The 15,462-nt window shown below is 39.1% G+C and overlaps 1 protein-coding gene across 7 annotated transcripts in view; it reads left to right on the top strand.

Moving 5' to 3' along the window:
• Positions 1-15,462, top strand: part of L3MBTL4 (L3MBTL histone methyl-lysine binding protein 4) — a 404,316-nt gene that overhangs the window by 64,542 nt on the left and 324,312 nt on the right. For all 7 annotated transcript variants that reach the window (XM_045527505.1, XM_045527504.1, XM_045527503.1 and 4 more), the window contains 2 exons: positions 260-362; positions 12,106-12,160. In XM_045527505.1, coding sequence (XP_045383461.1) covers positions 291-362; positions 12,106-12,160 — 127 coding nt within the window. In that variant the 5' untranslated portion in view covers positions 260-290. The remainder of the gene's footprint in view (positions 1-259; positions 363-12,105; positions 12,161-15,462) is intronic.

A 15,462-nucleotide genomic window follows, 5' to 3' on the forward strand; every position in this document is an offset into this window, starting at 1 on the left:
TTCCAGATAAGACCAAAAGCAATAATATTTATTTTCTTTGTGATACAAATTCTAGATCGGGTAGAAAACTCATCTCTCTCCCCATTATTATTATTATATTAGGGGCTATAAAACCAACAGTGAAATTTTTGTCAGCTTGTTATCAGGTTATCTCTAGCAACCAATTATAAGAAATATAATTGAAAGCATGTTTTTTCATTTGCTTTTTAATTCCGAAGGGGCAGCCTTTCCCAACTTTTTATGTGGCACTGTTTTACAGAAAAACACTGCCGAGGAGTGCTGAAGTGGCGATGAAACAGCCCAACAGGAAAAGGAAGCTTGATATGGATTCCAAAGAGCATTTGGATCAGGACAGACGCGTGGTAAGCCCTGGACCCTCCGCACAGCGTGTGCTCCCCGCTGAAATGCACAGGGGAACAGTGCAGTTCGCACAGCCAGGCTGAGGTTCTTCAGTCACTGCAAGCTGCTTGTTTCTGGTTGAGTTTTATGTATAATGGTATAGAATACAAGTGTCATTACAGTCTGGTCCACTTTAAAAGGTAATCTTCACTTTAAAGGTGCAAGGAGACCTTTTCTTTTAGAAAGATGGAGGTAGTTGATCATTAAGTAAGATAATGGAGGTTGTGACATATATATATATATATATATATATATATATATATATGTAGAGAGAGAAAGGGAGAGAGAGGGAGAGAGGGGTGGGGGGTACTTTAAAAAAAGAGTTGGCTCAGGTGGTCACGGGGGCTGACAAGTTTAAAATCTGCAAGGCAGGTTGGCAGGCTGGAGGCCCAGGGAAGAGTTGATGTTGCAGTCTGGAGTCTCAGGTCAGTCTGGAGTCAGAGTTCCTTTGTTGTCAGGGGAACAGTTTTTTCTCTTAAGGTCTTCAACTGATTGAATGAGACTCACCACATTATGGAGAGTGGTCTGCTTTACTCACAGTCTACTGATTTAAATGTTACTCACATGTAAAAAATACCTTCACAGCAACATCTAGACCTAGAAAGTATAATGTTCATCATGTCTCTAGTTACCTTGTCTGTGCTGTTTCCTTATAATAACTTTATGTATTCCTACAAATTTGAAGGTTAGTAGAGTAACCAGAAGATGTCCGTGGTGACTGTTTTTGGGGATAGTGGGTCATTACAGCATTGTCATTTGTGACCCTCTCATGGGCTTTCATCGTTTATTTGGATGTATGTTTTGGGGTCTCCATTTGGTTTGTGGTTATACATTTATACGTTATATCTGGTGAATTGATGTAATGCATTTTTTGATTTGATGCCAGCTTAGGTGCGGTTTGATGAACTTCAGATGTTAAATGAGACATCATAAATGACAGTCTGGTCCAAGATTGGTTTCAAGATGTTAAAAATAGATCTATGTCCAACTCTAGAGCCATTGCCTCAGGATTAGCCTCCCTGGGAGGTGGGCAGATTAACATGGGGCTGAGGTCCAGCTCCTTGGGTCTGGATTGGTTGCATCTCTTAGATCAGTTCCAGGAGAGTTTAGTGCTCTAAATATGTTCCAGAGAAGAATTTGCTCTTTGAGAGGTTACTTGGAACAGACTTTGCAGGCCTCCATCTGTCTTAGGTTGTGTGAGAATGCCATTCTTATTAGCAGTTTTGGTGTGCTGTGTCATGCCCTCTGAGGAAACTGAGTATGAGGGAATGAAGGATTTGATATGTTCTAAGTTATTCTTGGGTACTGCCTTCCCAAATGTGGTCCCTAGACAAAAAGCATCAGCATCGCTTGCTTGGTTGTTTGTGAGAAATGCAAATTTGTTGGCCCCAATCCAGATGGGTTGGGCTCTGCAATCTATATTTTAACAATCCAGGTGATTCTGATGCTTGCTCATGTTTGAGAACCATTGTCCTAGGGAAATAGCTAGATACATCTTACCTGTGCATTGTACTATAGTTAATTAATATTTTTCTTAAATTTTTTTAGTTTAATATTTAAGACCACCTCCCCCTCCAAACATATTTTCTATTTTTCGTCAGTATCATTTCTCTATAAGCTGCTAAAATTATTATTACCCTTGCCCAGTACTCAGGTATCTTGCTTTACAACCTGAGTAGTTAAACTTCTGACTCACCCGCATTAGCACAAATCCCAATTTACTGTTAAGGCTAAATTCAGTTTCTAACTTAATCCTCATGCCTTTATCATTGTGCCCACCCCACATTGGGATTTTCCCTGTCTTAAACTCCAGAAGTGCCTAACACTTAGGTGTGAGGCCTTGTCTAGCTGGGTTTTTGGAAATATCTGGTTAATGATATTCATGGTGCTTAATGACATCTCCGTGCAAATTGATTTCTTTGATTGATAGTAAGCAAATAATATTTTAGAGGACTATATTACTACTTTAAGTTTTTAGGTGTTGCAACATACTCTTATTTTAAAGGATGTTCACATAGGATAATTGAAAAGATGCACATTTAGGATGAATTCCACAGTGCACTGTGAGTTTGGGGCTCATTGCCAGTTATAATGTCCATTTTCATTAGTTGAATTTAACAGTTTAATACAGTAAGCTATATTCACATCTGGGGCTGCAGTCACTGTGGAGAGAAGGGTTCAGTTATGCTTGGATTTTGCTAGATTCCTTGAAATACTGATAACATCCTTTACTTTCTGTGTTACCCTCCTGATTTTATAAGTGGCATTTCTAGTCAACCAAGTAAAATCCCGTTGGCAGAGTAAGCACATAAAACATCAAGCAAAGGCACAGTTGGGTGTTTCGAAACATCTGCTTCTGAGACTGTAATTTCATATCTTGGTTATATAATAATTTTTAGATGCTAATATTAATATCTGTCAATGAATGTCTTCCTAGACTAATATTTTGTATGTATTTTTATATATAATTTAGAAAATATTTGTCCTTTTCAGAACACAGGCATATGGTTAAAAAAAAATCAAATAATACAGAAAGCATTAAAACAAGAAGTAAATTCTCCACTATACCTCGTTATACATACATTAACCCCCAAAATATTTTTCTAAAGGTGTGACCACTGTTTACGGTTTCTTGTATATCTATATAGGAAATGAAAATGGAAAAAGAAAAGTAAAAAGCCCAAACACTTTATGCACAATTATGCATACATACACATTTCCCAGATGGGCTTACATTCTAGTTGTTGTTCTGTACCTTGCTTTTTTTGCACTTAATTATATATGTATGTCTTGGAGATACATGTTTTCTTTTCTTGTCAATGGTGCATAGTATTCCATTCTGTGAACGTACCATATTTATTTAAACAGTGCCCTACTGTAAACATTTAGGTTGTTTTTATTTTTGTGGTTATATAAGGGCTGTCTGGAAAGTATCCAGCCATTATTAATATAATGTCTCTATTTTTCATATTACATGGTTGGATACTTCCGGACAGCCCTTGTACACCGTGTTACAACCAATGCTCTTATTCACATATCTTTTTGATATACAAATATTTTTGCAGTTCATTCATTGGTAATATCAGCAGAATTGTCGTAAAGGCTATGTTCCTTTAAAGTTTTGATAAGTTTTTCCATGTCATCTTCCAAAGATGTTGCCCTAGTTTATCTCTCCCTAACAGCATCTGTGAGAGTGCCTCTTTTCCCTGGGCTTTATTACACATTTTATGTGTGTTTATTCAATTCTCCTGTGTGGGTGAACTTTTCTTTATGGTGCTGGTCTCCATAGTGCTACTGCAGACTTTAAGAGGGTGTTTCTCTGCTCCTTTTGGACCCTTTGACACATTATACCTTTTCACAGCATCCAGCACAAAGATAAGTGTCATTTTGAGTCTCCTTTGCCAGCTTTTCCACCCACCAACTTTGGAATTGACTAGCAAAGTATAGGCAAATGGTAATTGGGGAAACTAAGCACTTTTTTCCCAGGTGATTTCATTGATGATTGGTGTGTGGGTGTGGGTGTTCTGAGGACAAAATCCCCGAATGATATTCAGGCTATATAATTTCAAATTTCCTACATAAAAAGACAAGTTTTACAAATACAAAAGGAAATTTTATTTGACCATACAAGAATAAAATATATAGCCTCTAATTGTGTATATAAAATATCTGATACTGAATAAATGTTAGTTCTCATTTTCCTTCTCCCTCTGAACCTTTTAAAATCAAGAAATCTTTATGTATATGTGAGTTATGAAGTTCAGAAGATAGAAATATGAGACATTTTCCATTCTATAAAGGATCTTACAGTATTGTTGAATAAAAGAGAACTAACATGTGTAGAGCAATGCAGAACAACTGTGTACTTATGCAGTACATCAGTGCTCCAGGGTGTGGTCACCCTTCAGGGAAAGGTAGGGTCATCAGGGGCTGGAGTCCGACCTTGAGGATGAAGAATATCTAAGAATGTTGGTATTTAATGCTTTCTTATTCTGTCATAACAAATGGTTTTTTAATCTAGCCTGGTAAATGCAATATGAGAGAAGACAACTTTTATATATATTAACGTCTAGGTGCTTTCTAGCCTTGAGAGATAATTAAGTTGAGGGATCAGTGTGGGGATTGCCTGGGCCAAGGCAGCAGCGTGAGCAAGGGCAGGGGGCTGGGAGAGAAGGTGACATGTGTGATCTATGGAGGGATCTTAATCGCTTGTCTGCCTGGAGCAGATGTTGCTATTGGCAGTGTTGTAGCATTGGACGCGGGTCAGTAGATGCCCGTTTTAGTCTTTGGCTCTGCTGCTCATTAGTTATGTGACCAAGGAGAAGTCCCTTCACCAGGCTGGGCTCACTTTGTCTGTAGAACAGAAGTCTTAGATTAGAAGATCTTTAAGTGACTTTCTATATCAGCCGGTCTAAGTTTTTGGTGCATAATGAGATTATAAGGTAACTAGGGTAGATCTGGGTGGTCACACTTAGCCTGTCTTGATGGCAGAGAGAGCAAGTAGTGCTTGAGTGGTGGTCTCTGGCTTGGATAGAATGACAGCAGGAGCCACGGTGGACCTCAGCATTGGCAGAGTGTAATCAAATGTTTCTTGTAATATCTTTTAGTAGATATTGAGAAAATGTTTGGGGTAGGATGATTTTGGTTTCTTATTTTTCAATGGTACTTATTTTTTTTTTCATTTTGTTGCCTCACACAGGACTGATGTCAGTTTGCAACAGCCACTAAAATTCATTTATAGATGAAGGAACTGCAGGAAGGTGGTGTTTATAATGCTACTTTAGATTATTCACTTTTGTTTTTTTGCAGATGTCTTAGCCAGTACTGTAGGGAGATTTCATTCAGAGACTGTAACTGTGTTATCAAGTATTTGAACAAAATGGAAACATTTCCTTCTCCCTGACTATGTCTGCATTCCAGCTGAGCAATGGCAAAAATCCCACAGATTCTTGTATTTTTATCCAAAAGGTTAATTTCTTTTATCTTCAGTTCATATCCCACATTGGACCAGAGCAAAAAGAATTTAAAAAGTGAACATCAAACAGCAGGTGAAATTCAAATAGTACTTTGTCACTGGGGTTAGTAAATAGGATTTCACCATTTTGTACAGTTCACGAAACCAATTTGCATCACCCTCTGGGGCACAAATACCAAGTTCTTACGGAACAGGAACAGCAGGGCACTCAGAAATCTGTGAGTGCTCATGAGACTTCTGTCCGACAGGGAAGGAGAGGAAAGGGGCATTATCTGACAATTCCAACGTGATAAATTGAAATTGCTAAACACAAATCAGTGGTTAAAAATCTCTTGTTTTGTTCCCTTGATTGGAATTCATAGACAGAGAAATGTAGACACTGATTAGTTAGAGAGCATCACTGTAACTGGTAGTAAAGGCATATGATGCGTCCACTGCCATCAGAAAGGAACAGAACATTAAGCCTTTTTGATTATTTTCCCACATCATAATCCTCTGTTCCAAAATGATGGATTTTAAATTGGTAAATGGAAATGTACCATGGCAAAGACTTATTTTATGTTCCTTAAACCATTATCTCCCTTTTTTCACACCACTATCTTTTTCCTAAAGCTTTATTTTCAGTTTCAGAACAAGAATTTGAATCCTGAGAAATCACATTAATGATTTTATTTTTCTCAATTCATATTGATTTCCTTAAGTGTTCCGTCTGGAAGGATAAGGTAAAGTGCTCATTTTTTTCCTTTGTTTTTTAGAATTCATTCTCTACTCGTTAATAGCAGTGCAGATTTATTACTCTTATGAAATAATTAATTAGCCCAGACAGAAGCAAAGAATATTAAAGCTAGCAGGAACTTTGCAGAACATTTAGTCCAATCCTTTTATTTTAACAGGCAAGAAAAATCAGGCCTAGAGAATGTAAGTCATTTATTCAAAATTAAATAGCTCTTTATGCATGGGGTTGGGATTTGACCTCAGGTCACCCAGCCCAGTCCCAAATTCAATATTTTTCCTGCTCTATCATATGATAGTAAATATTTTGCCATTTGCAAAATTGTTTCAAAATGAGGTGAGGATATTATAATAAAAATGTAAATTTATTCTGAAATACAAAATTATGAGCTTTTGTGTGTATATGTGTACATCTACATATCTATAACCTTGATCTATCTAAAGAACACATAGAAATAAGGAGCTTCAGAAATTTAAATCTAAGTGAGAGATAATGTTGTTTGTTGGGGCTTCTTTTTCTTTCTAGGCAGAATTTCAATGACAAGTAAAGAAGTGTGAACCAAACATCCTAATCCACTAACTGAGTGACAGATAGCATATTATATATTTCTTTTTATTTTTGAATGAGATAGTGATTATAAAAATGCTTCAGTAGCTGTTGTGTGAGCAAAATCAACTCTTGAATCTGTTTCTTGTTGCTGTTTTGGTTTTTACGGTAGAAGAAAGTTGCTTTGTTTTGAATTACGTATGTAAATCTCCTGTGTATTGAGTGAATAAAGAGGGGTGAAATTGGGGTGAAGAGCTACCATAGAAAATTAGACCCTATTTGGGACTTTGTCATCTCACTTGCAGTAGAATAGGGGCAGATATGATTGGATAACTACCATCCCCACTCTCACTCCATGCCCTGGGAAGAGACAGTAGTAGCCTTGCCACTCGCAGTGTATACCATATATTTTTGCAATAGCATCTGCTGGGAGACTCTTGGAAATGCATAATCGTGGCCCTACCCCAGACAAACTGAATCAAGATCTACATTTTAGCAGGATTCCCAGGTGAATCGTATGCATGTTAATGTGTGTGAGGCACTGATGTAATACATTTTATGAGGATGCTACTTTATTAGTTGCACAAAGATATCCACTATAACTTTGGATGTGAAATCTGCAAAGCAGAAAAGTACTATTGTTGAAACTTGCCTTCATTCAGCAAATATTTGTTGAGCTAGACTAGGTGTCCAGCTATGTTTTGTGGATGAAGGTTAAGACACTGTCTGCCTTCAGTAAGCTCACCAAAGCAGGAGAGCCCAACCAATAAAACAGATCATTATATTGCAGCATGATAGGCCCAATAACACAGATTTGTATAGGAAATTTGCAGGCATTGGAAGATTGCCCTACTTAGCATGGGTAGAGGGGAGGAGGAAGGAGGATATGGAAAGCTTCCCAAGTTGATCCTAAAGGATAAGAAGGTGAGCATTGGTTTTCTGTTGTTGCATAACAAATTATCAGGAAGATAGCAGCTTAAAACACACATTTATTATTACAGTGCAATTTCTGAGAAGTTCAGGCATGATTTATGTGGATTCTCTGCTCAGGGTTTCAGGGTAGTTGGCCTGGCTAAGCTCAGTGGCCTCTTCTAAGCTCACATGGTTGTTGGCAGATTCAGTTCCTTGTGGCTGTAGGACTGAGGTCCCTGCTTCTCACTGTCTGTCAAGCAGGGGTACTTCCTGCCACATAGTCCTCTCATAGACCCTCTCACAGCCTGATGGCTCGCCCCTCAAGGCCAGTAGGAGAATCTCTTGCTCCAGTCCACTGGGACAGAGTTATGTATTGTGATGGAGTTGGGAGAGTGAGGGTCCTATCACCATTGCCATATGATCCAGACCAAGTCACAGATTCTACCCAACTCGGGGCAGGGAATTCTGTAAGGGTGGGACTCATGGGGGTCGTCTTAGAATTCTGCCCAGCACTGATGTCGGAGAGGAGAGGGGACAGCACAACTGAGGTTTGGGTTCAGGAAGCTGCATCTTGAGTCCAGGGGACTTTTGAGCTGGGGATAAGAAGAGGTTTCGAGGACAAAATGACGGATTTACTTTTGTACTGATTGCATGCTAGGAGCTTGTGGGCCATCCAGATGAAGCTGTGCAGTGGGACCTTGGGTCTGCATGTTTGAAACTAACGGAGGAAATAGAGATCCATCGGCTGTGTGTCTGAGACTGAGAGTGGACTGGCTGGGCAGAGTGGTCAGAGTGAGACGGGGAGGACCAGGGACTTCAGGGAGAGCGGTGGTGATGGCTGTGCACAGGAGAGGCACAAGCAGCGAACGCACAGGAGAGCCCAGGGCTGGGCAGAGACAACAGGAGCATGCAGCAGATCACAGCTGACAAATGTTACAGGAGGAGGGGGGAGCGATGTAAGCCCATCTCTTCTTTCTGTCATCAGCTATGCGACAGATAGCGAGCACCTGACAAGCAAACGGTTGTCAGCACACAAACATTAGACATTGTATTTTATTTGCACTCTTAACCCCAACACCGTTCCTGGCACATAGTAATTGCTCAACAGACGTTTTTTAAATGAGCAATTGATTCAATTAGGCCTTTAGGATTCTTCTTTCCTTTCCCCTCAGAATTCTTCTTTCATTAGAGGTTTTGTTTATATGTTTCTTCAGTTGATAAACACAAACAAGCAGGTTAACTTAATTTTTATTAAGTATCAGGATAAATTCTTCGCAGTTTGAAATCTGGCAAAATAACTGTGATAGTTACCATTAATTGAGAGTCTGCTTTGTGTCATTTCTGTAATAAGGACTCTATCCATGGATCTCTAATGCTTAAAACAATTTTGTCAAGAGGTTGTGATTATCTCCAAGTTAGGAAACTGAGGTTCACAGAGGTTAAATCCCATGTCCAGCATCACACAGCTGGACCTGGGACTGGAACCTACAGCCATCTGACTCTAAAACTTGTACAGAAACAGAACTCTTTCATTGTGTATAAAGCACTAAATAGCCCAGAAGCATATTAAAACATGGCTGTAATACTGAAAACTGGTACTGGCACGTGGCTGGACAGATACACTAAAGAAACAGAATAGAAAGCCAGAAATAGGATCAAATGCACATGGGAGTTTAGCATCATACACACATCTTGGACTGGCAGGGAGGAGGAGGGCTCTCAATAAGTAGTGTTAGGAGAAGTAAACAGCCACCTGGGCAAACATACTGTGTCTGCGTCACACCATGCTCTGGTACAAATTTCAGATTTATCAAAGATTTGAACCTAAGAAATGAAGCTAAGAAATGAACCCTAAGTGTACTGGTCATAAACAAGGGGGGTTTTAGAATCTGTAGTGGAGAAGGGTGTTCAAACTATTATTCAAATCTAGAATCTATAAAAGAAAAGTTTAATAATTTCACTTCTTAAAACAAACAAAAAACTCTTCATATTAAGAAAATCATAAACAAAGTGAAAAGAGAAATGACAAACTGAGAAAAAGTAAATGATGTCTATTTTATCATAGACAAAAACTAATCTTCCTCATTTATCAAGACTGAAATTTAAGTAATTGTCCCAACAGAAAAAGGGACCAAGGATGTAATGAGATATTTCACAGAAAAGGAAATACAAATGACTTTTAAATATACAACATGATATTCAACTTCATAATGAAGCAAGTGCAAATTAAAACTATAGTGAGAGATCATTGCTTCCCTGTCCTCTTGTCAAAAATTTAAAAATCTGGTAACACTCCCTGTTGACCAGGCCAAGGGAAAACAGGCACAGACCAGGCCTATGGCCTGTGACCTGGAGCAGCTCTGGGGCTTGTAGCTGCTTTGACTGGCAGGGCCGCTTCTAAGAGGCTGATCTGAAGCTATCCTGCATGTGTGCAGACTGACACATGTGCAGGTTTCTCACTGTATTAATACGGTTGATAAAACTACCCAAAATAACCTAAACATCCATAAATCAAGAACCAGTTAAATAAATCATGACATAACCCATTAGGTGTGATCCTGTGCAGCTATGAAAAAAGAACAAGGATGCTCACTGTAACCTGACATGGAAAGATCTCTGAGATATTTTGTTGAGTAAAATGAGAAGTGTTAATAGAAAATAGTATCACACTACATTTGGTATACAGTAACAATGAACTAAGCATATATATTCATGTTTCTGGGTGTAGTTTTCTAAAGGAAAGTTTGCAAGGATCTATTAGAAATGGATCAGTGATAATTGGACAGGGATATTATGAATTGGCCAGATAGAGGAGGACAGGTAGGAAAGTTTGCACTGTATTATCTGTGTGTGTGTGTGTGTGTGTGTGTATTCTGTCTCTATGTACATACAGTACATATTTTAAATCATATGAATTCACAAAATTAATAAAAAATAAAATAAAATATGTATATAGAAAGATACTGAGCTAAGACATCTCAAGGAATTTATCACAATCAGTTCTATGTGATTGTATAAGCAGTTGGTAGCCTGATGCAGGCATCTTCAATCTCATTTGTTTGGTTACCTCATTAGTAAAGAAACTTCAATCACATATCTGTCTATATGTGGATTGTCTATTTGAAAATGGTATGATTTATTACTATATAAAGTGCATTTTGTACCTTAACGCCATAGACTAAAATAGAAACTAAAAAATATAAAAATTAAATTAATAGTATTTAATAGTTAAAACTAATTTGTTCTCATTAAAATATTAGCATGCATGATTCTCCTTTGAACACTAGGTTTAAAGCTTTGTGATACCATTGTCTGCAGTCTGTACTTTAGGTTTGGTTTTAATGATTGCCATAACTAGGGTAACCAAGCATCTTTGCTTGCCTAGGACTGAGGGTTTCCCTAGATGTGGGGCTTTTCGGTTTGTGACCAAGTTAGCCCCCTGCATACTGGGACAGTCTCATTAGTCATAACTTAACAAGATATATCTCAAATATATATATAGCAGTAAATTGAAGAAATAATTGTTGGCTAAATTACTAGATCATGATTCTCATTTGTCATTATGCCACCAATTATGCAAAAGTTTTTGTGTAATTCAGCTGCTAAATTTTCATATTATGTGATGACAATTCGTTATTCTTAGAAACTAGTCAAAAGTATTGCATGTGTATATTTCCAAAAGCAAGTTCAAACCCACTGAAACCCTTCATTTGGAAGATTTTAAATTTGGGGAATGCTGTTCCTTAATTTTTAAGCCTTTCGTTATATTATGAGTTTTTAATCGGTGGCATACATTGTTTATGGTCACAGAATTATGTAAATGAGACACATCTGTATACCCATTTCCAAAATGCTCTTTGCTACTATATCTTTTAAGAAAGGAAGCTACTTTCTTAGTATTTGTTGAATGGTAAACTTCACTTTGATAGTAGAAGGAAGGTGTGCCTGATTAATTATTTGCACCATGGGGAGAATCTTTGTCATCATGTTTGTTGTATGTGCTTGTATTGTTTGTCATATTCAATCTGTGGTTTCTTTACAGAAATCTTTGAAGTTACTTGTCCATTCTCTGAAGGTCAGTTTGGTTAAAATTAGATAATCTCATTTTAACTGAGCATGTATAAACTGTAGTAGACCCTGATAGGCTGAAAGGAAAAGTAGGATAGAGGGCTTGGCTTTGGTGTGGAATGAGCATCTTCTGTTAGCCACCTCCTATGGGACTATCAGGCCCAGGGATCCAGTCATCCAGCTATGGTGGGCACGCACCTGTGTCAACCTCAATATTAACTGTTATTGAAGCTTCCTCTTTCTTGTGTTTTAGCCAATGAACAATTCAGAAAGTAATAAAGAATTCCTCACATGTCTGAATGGTTCATGGTGTGCCCCTCCTGGGTTCCCACTGGGAAGGTGCTGGATACTGTGTATTGCCCCCTCAGTTATGGCGTCTTCATGGCTTTGCTTCCTGCGAATGGAAACATTAGTTTTCAGCGTTTCAAACAATCCGGAACTATGGTCTAATCCCTATTTTTCTATATTCTAGGATCAAGCTGAAGAAGAAAAGAAGCCCAGGGATGGCACAACCTCTTTGAATCATGGTAATTATTTCTCTTACAGTTTTAGTTCACAATGAACAACTTTTAAGTGAATTTTTATTAGATTGCTTTAGTTGTTTTAGGTTTATTAATTTAAATATATAGTAATAGTATCTAATATTTATTTAGTGTGTTACATACTCTTCTTCTGTAGAATTTATCAGTGTCACCTCACATTTTCACATATATACACTGAAAAAGTCTGAAGCTCTTATTATCTCATTTAGTTGCCTTTTACAAAAGCTTTAAGTAAAACAACTTCTGATCTGTAAACTTTCTCTGTGAACAAGAAAATAAAGAGATGCTACTTAGTTTATTTATAATTCTGTGCATAAGCTTTTCCCAGATTGATCTGATCTTTTAATGATTCTATTGGTACTCTTGTATTAAAACTATGTTTTTGAGGAGATTGTACATTTGCTCTAAATTTAATGTCCTTCATTATGGTTATTAATACATCAGTAGATTTTAAATAAATAGACTTTTAGTATTCAACTAATGCTCTGATGCTTTAAATTTGAGTCAAGAAATGAAGATGCTACTTCCATGGAATATATATTCTACAGATTTGTGATTATTGCTATATAAGCTAAATTTTCTGTAAAATGTAGTTGAACATCCAACAATATTTGTGCTATTCTCAGTGGAAAGGAAGCATATAAATTTGATAATGTTCCTCTAATTACCTTTTAAAGCACCTTAAGTATTTGTTGAGTAAGCTTTTTTTTTTGTTTTTGTTTTTGTTGGTTTGTTTTTAAATAATGGAAACAACTAAAAATATCTTGAAAAATGACAATATTGGGACACAATGTTGAAAATTTGTGATCTTCTACCTGAATATTTTTAAAAATAAAAATTGTTTTATATTTTAAGCAAAACATATTGCTTTAAGCTTTAAATTTCTTTTCCTCTCTTGCTGATTTCCAGGCCTGTCATGTTCTTTGCCAAAAAATCAAAGTAGAATGCAGTAGTTTGATAATTATGTAATTTGATGTTCAGCTCCATTGAAATATACTTCAGTTATGTAAGACTGGGATTTTAGAAATAAATTTGGACTGTACCTGGCCCTAACAGCAGGGCTTTTTTAAACAATTTTTTTTTCTTTTCAGAGAGAGGGTTGTGATTTATGATGTTGTTGTTTCTCCCCTGCAGCTATATTTTCACACTAATGTAAATTGTTTTAGGTTCTCTTATTCTGTGGTTGAAACATTTACTCTACAAAAAGAAAAGCAGATTTAGGCCAAAATTTTTAAATGTTCAGTCCCTCAAACTAAGATTATTAATATAGTATTTACATTTTCATTATATCCAGCTATACGTTTATCTCAAGTAGCTTTTCAGTTTTGAGTTTGCTGTTGTTCTTCCATTATTGTACATATTTTATAGTTAATGGTCCAGTCTCAAAATTTCACACTGAGATTTAGTCTTCACATTTAATATTGTCACTGTTGCTGCTTTCCCCAGCTGTAGAACGTAATAAATGTTTAGAAAAAGGATGATACTTGGTTTGTGTATATAGATGCTACAAACTGCTATCTGTAATGCAAACTGGATTATTTGAGGGCTTTTTTAGGTAATTTATATTTTTGCCACTTTTAGTGGGATAAAGAAAATAATTCCTTGAATTGCCTTATTGTCTTAGCATTATAATGGGGATTTTTCTCCCATAGTTTGTGGAAATAGTTTAATCTTTTCTTTAGGCTGCTTACAAAAGAGATTTAGTCACTTTAATAACAAAAACCCCACAAAACTGTGTATGTACACATACATATTTATATGTGAACAGATAATTTTATTGAAAAATAAACACATAGTTCTCAGTAGTGATTTTATAACAAGTATGTGTTTCTTTGAAAATCATTTAAAAAATAATTTATTGAATGCCCAGCCTGTGCCACTAACATGACGCACCTGTTACAGATGAGGAAGCTGAGAGAGGCCATTGGACTTGTCTGAGGTAACCTAACTGGTTAGTTGTAGGTCCAGGATTTGAACCCACATCGAGCAAGTTCTAACGCCTGTGCTCTTTCTACTTTACTTATATTCTTTCTACATTAGCTTCTCCCTTCTCTGTAGCTGTTAAAGGTAGAGACAACTGGAATCTCGCTTAGCAATAGAATGAGCAAAATTACCGCCAACAGTTGAAGCATTAATGGGCCCCTGGGGAAAATGGCGGCCGGAAGCCGCGGCCCGCACAGCGCTCCCGAGGACGGGACTGGAAATTGCCGGCAGCCGCCCGTGTGCGGATCGCTCTTCTCTGAGGGAACGTTATGAAATCACAGAGCAGCAACCCTGGACACTCAGTGTGTGGAAAAAAGGTGACGGATGATACATTGAACTAGATCAAAGCACGGGCAGGGGTGACAGGCGGAGAGAGAGCTGGGGCGGCGTGGCCACCTGCCGGCGCTGCGCGAGTGGCGAGGCGGCTCCCTCCGCCGCCCGCCGGGGCCTCACCTGGCCACGGGCCCTGCCCGAGCCTGTGCGGAGTCGCGGCGCCCGACAGCAGGCGCGGTGGGGCCGCGCGGGGGCTAACGCCGTCCGGAGCGCCCAGGTGATGGCGCCAGGGCAGCACCGGCCGGGGAGGGAGTGGACGGACCGGAGGCCCCTGGGCTGTACCGTGTGGGGGGAAGCCACGCACCTGCCCCTGCAGCGCAGCGGAGTCTGAGCACAGGAACTGACGGGCATGGCAGGCTCCAACCGGGGACGCTGTGGGCCACTACTTGTTTGGTGGTTCCCCGGGTGGTGGTGGTGGGGAGAACTCGTGGTCCCTGACCCACTGGAACCAACTTCCGCCCGTGTGATTTGGCATCTGTGCGGTCCACCCCCCCAACCCCACCTGCGGAACAGCTTGCCACTTACTTGGCCCCGACCTCTAGGCCCCAAATGCCTCCTGCCTGTTTGGCCCTGACCCGGATTGCAGGTTGGATCTGCTCTGCTGCTCTCACTGCCCTGCTCCTGGCTCCTGCCCAGTCCTGGCTCTGAGGCTCTCACACTGGAGCCCCAGGCTCCGCCAATGTGCTTCCAGAGCTCCCGCCAGGCCCGGACACCGTCCCCAAGACTCCAGTGCTGCACCTGGACCCAAGACCCCACTCTGCTGCAGGGTGGGAGGAGCTGCACCAAAGTCCAGTGCCCTGCCAGGGACCACCCAGCCTCGAGCCACCAGTACTGTTTGGGAACTGTTTGAGCAAACGCCCACAGCCCGGGAACCCATGATCACTGCCAAGATAGCCTCACCCAGCTGCTACTGTCACTTCCGTGGGGAGACCCCAGGTAGAGCAATCCCCACAACACTAGCCTCGATGAAG

Source organism: Lemur catta, chromosome 16 (genome assembly GCF_020740605.2).
Source record: "Lemur catta isolate mLemCat1 chromosome 16, mLemCat1.pri, whole genome shotgun sequence".
NCBI classification, from domain to species: domain Eukaryota; kingdom Metazoa; phylum Chordata; class Mammalia; order Primates; family Lemuridae; genus Lemur; species Lemur catta.